This window comes from Phoxinus phoxinus, assembly GCF_949152265.1.
Source record: "Phoxinus phoxinus genome assembly, chromosome: 13".
NCBI lineage: Eukaryota > Metazoa > Chordata > Actinopteri > Cypriniformes > Leuciscidae > Phoxinus > Phoxinus phoxinus.
In genome coordinates, this window is record NC_136888.1 from 8,594,646 (window position 1) to 8,601,330 (window position 6,685).

Here is a 6,685-nt window from a genome sequence, read left to right on the forward strand (position 1 = left end):
TCCTATGTACACTACCAGTGGACTAGCTTACACAAAAATTAAGATACACAGAATTAGAAACATATCTGTTTTATATCAATATTTTAATCAATATTTTCAAACAATGTAAGTTTCATAAGACAGATTATGAGTTACAGATTATGAGGTCTTGCAGAAAAAAAGGGTGTTTCCCAACTTAGCTTTTTCAAACAGGGATAGGTGTTTCATATTACCCTGCAGCCCAAGATTGGTTGCCCACTGAAGCTAAGCAGGGTTGAGCCTTGTCAGTACCTGGAATGGAAGACCTCCTGGGAAAACCAGGTTGCTGCTGGAAGAGCCAGCAGGGGGTGCTACCCCTGTGCTCCCCCTGTTGTCTGTGTGGGTCCTAACGCCCCAGTATAGTAATGGGGCTCTATGCTGTCAGATAATTTACTGTCCTTCGGATGAGACATTAAACTAAGGTCCTGACTCTCTCTAGTCATTAAAAATCCCAGGATGTCCTTAAAAAAAAAAAAAGAGTAGGGGTGTAACCCGGCATACTGGCCAAATTAGCCCACTGGCGTCTGTCCATCATGACCTCCTAATAATCATAAATACGGATTTGCTTCATCACTCCGTCTCTTCTTCACCAGTAAGCTTGTGTGTTGAGCGTTCTGGTGCAATATGGCTGCCTTCGCATCATCCAGGTGGTTCTGCTCATTTGTGGTGGTTGAGGAGATTCCCCCTTCCATGTAAAGTGCTTTGAGTGCTGAGAAAAGCGCTATATAAATGTAAAGAATTATTATTATTATAAAATAAAAAAAGAAAAGAAAGAAAATAAAGTCGAAAGTCGAAACATTTCGAGAATTAAGTCGAAACATTTCGAGAATTAAGTCGAAACATTTCGAGAATAAAGTCGAAACATTTCGATATTAAAGTCGAAACATTTCGAGAATTAAGTCGAAACATTTCGAGATACTGATCCTGCTTCCAACATTGCCTGTCTGCAATCGTCAAGACCTGTTCTGTCCCACTTCATCCTAGTTCCGATCCGATTCCGTTCATCTCACAATGTTCAACCTCCAAAAGCCTCCAAAAGCCCAGAGATGGAATGCAAAGTGGAGTCCCCCCTGAATACCGGGCGTTCCAGGATGAGTTCAGTAAGTGATTGGCAACCTAATGAATATCAGCACTATGAATATCAGGTCATACCATATGGGCTGTCCAATTCATCTACCATCTTCCAGAACTACAAGAACGAGGTATTTAGAGACTTTCTCAACCAGTTTGTCATCGTCTACATAGACAATATTCTGATTTACTCCAAAACCCTGTCTGAACATCATCCACATGTAAAACGAGTTCTCCAGCTTCTTCAGGATCACCAACTCTACCTCAAACTAGAGAAATGCGAGTTACACACTTCCTCCGTCCACTTCCTGGGGTACATCATCGACCAACATGGGCATCCAAATGGACCAGAGGAAGGTGGAATCCATCCAGAACTGGCCACAACCCACCACCATTAAAGAGTTGCAGAGATTCCTGGGCTTCGCCAGTTTTTACCGTTGTTTCATCAAGAGTTACTGCTTAATCAGTTCTACCAGAAAGACTCGGGAGATAAATTGATATAACAGCGTATATTTATTAACAGCCCAGCAAGCATGAATTTATAAAGTTCTTTGGCGTAGGCCCCGTCCTTAGAGAGCAATGCGAGGGTAGCGGAATCTGCATATCCTGCCTGAAGACGAAGGCAGGGGCGCAGCCGACCCCCCTGGAGGTTAAGGAAGGGACCATCCTGGTGGTGGTGGGGAGGATGAAGGGGAAGGTACCATCTTGGTGGTGGTTGGGGAGGATGGAGGTACTTGGCAGCGTCAGCATCTGCGAACTCAGACGAATGTAAGTACCGATCTTTTATACTGTGAGTGTTAGCACATGATTGGTTAGAAGAGAAGTAATACGTGGCACGCTGATTGAGTCTTCCTGGCAGAACTTGCGCTAAAGCTGTCATTTCACCTCTCTCCTGAAAAAAAACGTCCCAAGTCTCTGTCCTGTACACCTCTTGCCCTACTCTCCTTCGAAGACCTTAAGACAGCATTTGTGTCCGCTCCAGTCGGAACAACTCAAACACACATATAGAATGCTGCATTAAACAATTTCGTAAAAAAATTAAAATAAATAAATCCCATAGTGGATTCTAAGTGATCAAGAGCTTAGCACGTTCCAATTCAGCCCATTGCAAAGGTTCCGCCAGTAGTGGGCACTCATGAAGCGTAAGCAATGACCTACATCCGAGTGAACGAGACAGAGGGAAGTTAGCGAGTGAAGGGCATGGCTGCATTCCACTTCACTTTTAGACACGCACTTCCCTAATCACTTCTCCTCGGGTGAATCCCCGCCGCCATTTTGAAGTGTGTTCCACTTCATGAAGTGGGCAAGTGAAGTTTATATGGACAGACCCTCGACCCCTTGATTTTGACATAGGAAGCGAGTCTACTTCTTATGTACACTTCAGGCAGTACATATACCACAATGCAACTCGATTGTTACATCACCGCATATCACATTTATTTTCCACCACTACAAACTCTATGATATATTAATTATTATTTTTTAAATTTAAAACAACCCAAACACTATATACATATAGAATGCTGCATTAAACAGCATTTTTTTTTAAATGTTGTAGATTTAAGTGTCAAATGAGAATCAATTAAATGATTGTTTATATTTTGAGTTAATATATTGAGAATATATTATTTTCAGTTTTGTTCAAGGTAATTAAAGCAACAGTTTTTCAATAACGGAAGAATATGTAAATAGTATGGTATTTGGGGTAAAAAACACCTCTTCTATCGGGCCAAAAGGCACAATAATAAACATGGTAATAAATAAATGTCTGAGTTTTCCATTTTCCATTGTTATATTAACACATTTGAATGACAGTTTATTTATTGATCAAACATTTATTGTTATTTTTCTAAATAAATAGAATATAATACAAACTTTGAAAAAAGTGATTGTTTTGAACAAGTAATAATTTAGATTTTAAGTAATTATTAAAACCACATTCCCCCCTTGCCACCTCATACATGTATTAGATTTTAAAACAAAATTAACCACTTTTATGATTTATTTTCACACAAAATTGGTTGCTCCATCAATGTTCAATACAAACATATATATTTTTGCAATCATGCACTTTGGGAGGAGTGAAAAGCAATTTTTTTCATAAGGTGTGCTTTTAGCACCGTTGTACCCTATGTATGTATATATATATATATATAAACATGTTAAGATGAAAATTTAATCATAGATATTAATCTTAAATATATATCTATATTATATATATATGTGTGTGTGTGTGTGTGTGTGTGTGTGTGTGTGTGTGTGTGTGTGTGTGTGTGTGTGTGTGTGTGTGTGTGTGTGTGTGTGTGTGTGTGTGTGTGTGTGTGTGTGTGTGTGTGTGTGTGTGTGTGTGTGTGTGTGTGTGTGTGTGTGTGTGTGTGTGTGTGTGTGTGTGTGTGTGTGTGTGTGTGTGTGTTCAATCAAATGTATTGATGGTTTTAACCATAAACTTTGCTCGCTGATCAAAACCTTTAGCTCAGTTTAATATTTAAGGATACTTTGAACATTGAATAACTGATTTAATGATTACCCATACATTGTTTGATGATTAGTAGTTACAGTATTATTCATACACCTCCTGTTTTAAATTCAATGCTCATGTTTCTTCTACTTTCATTTCTTTTTCCGGCTGTTCTTTGGGCTCTTCCACTTGTATTTGTGCATTCTGCCTTCCTCTCAGGTAAGCATTCACACTCTCCAGTAAATCAATGGAGTGATTGATCAGAAGAGCCAGCCAAGCCATGCCAAAGAATATCCATGCTGCCATCAGATAACTGTACCACTCTGGGTAGTTTATCGCTGGGTTGTTATCTGGCAGGAGAAACAAAGTTGTAAAGATGTTGTGATCAGGTTTGGGCAAAATTCAGAATTTAACAATTCAAATTTAAATCAAATAGAATTTTGGAATGTAAGTTGAATTGTATAATTAAAGGACAATGACTTTACTGAATAGCAATTCAAAGAAATCCAACACAGTCACACAACAGAGCCGGTTTATTGGCCCAGCACATGTTTTGCAGGAAAACAAAACAAATAGTTGTACAAAATTGCTGTACAATTTTGACATGCGCTACAAATAAAATGTATTATTATTATTATTATAGATATATTAAAGTAGTGGTTAACCGTTTAGTACTCCCAACTCTACACATTTTGTACGTCTCCTAATAAAACACACCAGGTTCGGGAACCACTGTATTAAAGTTTAGCTCTGTATTGAAGACTTTCTTGGTGTTCCATCATATATAAATAAATGTTAAAATATTAAATATAATGTGTCTAATGCATTATTAAATGCTATACGTACAACAATAATATGAATTTCCTCCTATTGCCTCAAATAGATATATTTTACATTTGAATTACACTTCTGCATCCTATTTGCTACCTCAATTCAAAATTCAAATTCAGGAAAATTCAAATTAAATTTTGAATGACACACAGCCAAAGAAGTGATGTCACTTCCTGAATATAGGGCTACAAGAATAATTACTAAATACAATTACATTTGAGCTGGTTAACAGTAAAACAAGAAGGCTTTATTTAATGATAGAAAAACAACTGCTATTATGTAGATATAAAGTCCATAACCGATAACAATGATGTGAGCACATGAGCATCATAAAGTATTTGTTATATAGTTCAGATACAAGTTAACAATTAAAAGTCTGTTTGTTGTTTTTTGTATGTGTGGTCTCCTACCTGCAACATAATCTCCAAATCCAATAGTGCTAAGTGTTATAAAGCAGTAGTAAATGGCTTCAGCGTAACTCCATCCCTCATACGCTTTGAAGAGCAACATAGGAAGCACAAAGTACAGTATTGTTGAACTTACGAAGGATATACTGTGAATGGATATTCGTACACATTTCTGTGGGAAAGAACAGAGTGAACAGAGGGCACAGTCAAGGGTAAACGTCAAGCATCTTCTTTTTTAATTTTACTTCCTTATTTTAAACAAATATCGATTAGATATTTAATATCTAATTAAATTAGATTAGATTAAAGGAGTTAAATTCTTACCCCTCTATCAATTTTTTTCTCCAGAAAATTGCAGAAATTCCTCTCAATAGCCAACATGTATTTTCCAACTCTATTTAAGATCACTACATTCAGGGGAATGCCAAAAAGAGCAAAAAACACACAGAAGATCTGACCAGCCGTTGTCAGTGGAAGGATATTACCATAGCCTGCAGAAACAATAAAAGAAAAAAAAACTTTGTGGAACCTTTACCCAATTGAAAGAATGCCACACAACAAACCAAATCAAACTGGACTGTCATATTCAAGGTGTTAAGTTTCCCAATTCCTCACCAATAGTTGTGACCACTGTCGCTGCAAACACAGATGAGCTGGTAAATTTCCAGAAGCCATCTGCGGTGTCATTACTGTCTGGACTCAAGCCACTCACGGACGCAGCTTTTATCATCTTTGAGGCAGTGATGACAAACAATGAATGAATGAAATGGGAATAAGAAACAGTAACTGACTGTGTCATTTCATTAAATAAAAAAAATATTAAATAAACATCTAAATAATCTCAATAATAGACCAACAAGAAGTCCATGAATATTCAGTTATACATAAAACTTGACATTCAGTTATAATGCATTCAGTGTATGACAAAAATAAACTGGTAGCACCTGTCTATTTCTGCACAAGTTTTGTTTCAAAGACCTTTTGACCAAAAGCAATAATTATTTTGAATGAATAAAAGTGATTCATTAAGTTTGAATTTAGGTTTTTGCACCAAAACAGTTTTATGTCCATAGAAGCCACACAACCATTTTAAATTATGTTAAAAGTTGTCCAAGCACTTGCTCACTGTATCTACCCATCATTGTTATTCCTGTTAATGTGGAATTAGACAAGCATTGTTACAAAAAGTCATGTACCATGTAGTTAAGGAAAATCTAGTCTCATACCTCTGCTAGGTCTAGGAGGCCATTCTGACCCACACAAGGGTACTTCTCCAGTAGTTTAATTCTTTTCTCCTTGAGGAGATCAATCTGTTGCAACACATACCATCCTTCTAGCTTCCAGAAGATCAGCCCTCCAACAAGGACATAGGCTACATAAAAAACTCCAAGGAACAGAATAGAAGGTAATCGAGTTATGCTAAGAAACTGACATAACTTTCCTGAAAACACGGGGAGCATGGTGCCTTTGGTTGCCTGGCTCACCTGTCTGCCAGTGCAGCTGCAGGTTAGTGCTACTAGGTGTGGATTTACTCTGTTTATGTGAAAGGCAAATCATCCCCTGTGTAATGAATGCCAAAATCAGACCTTATGACCTGGCATGCAAATGTTGAGTGAAGGAGCGCAGAAGACACAGGGAGTGAGGAGGGAGAGGGAGGTTGAAGTGGTTTGAAGTTACAATCAGTAATCTCTGACAATGGCTAAAAATCATGGCGCTACTGTGAATAAGGCCTAATGAGATGGTTCAAAATTGGATCAAATACAGTTTAAAATATATATATATATGCTTGTTCAACTTAAACATTTAATTTGAAAATAAATGATTAGGTAGAAATACTTCTAATTTCATTCCTCATATAGAGACAATAGAGACATAACTTGGATATATATTCACTTACTCA

At 37.3% G+C, this 6,685-nt stretch overlaps 1 protein-coding gene across 1 annotated transcript; it reads right to left on the reverse strand.

Annotated features, from left to right (window-relative positions):
• Positions 1-3,492: 3,492 nt before the first annotated feature.
• Positions 3,493-6,399, reverse strand: LOC307008762 (potassium channel subfamily K member 17-like). The gene is made up of 5 exons (XM_079631894.1): positions 6,012-6,399; positions 5,401-5,515; positions 5,110-5,276; positions 4,789-4,957; positions 3,493-3,897 (listed from the first exon to the last, which is right to left on the reverse strand). Exons 1-5 carry the CDS (start codon positions 6,243-6,245, stop codon positions 3,683-3,685), a joined length of 900 nt encoding a protein of 299 aa, XP_079488020.1. The 5' UTR covers positions 6,246-6,399; the 3' UTR covers positions 3,493-3,682.
• Positions 6,400-6,685: the final 286 nt, after the last annotated feature.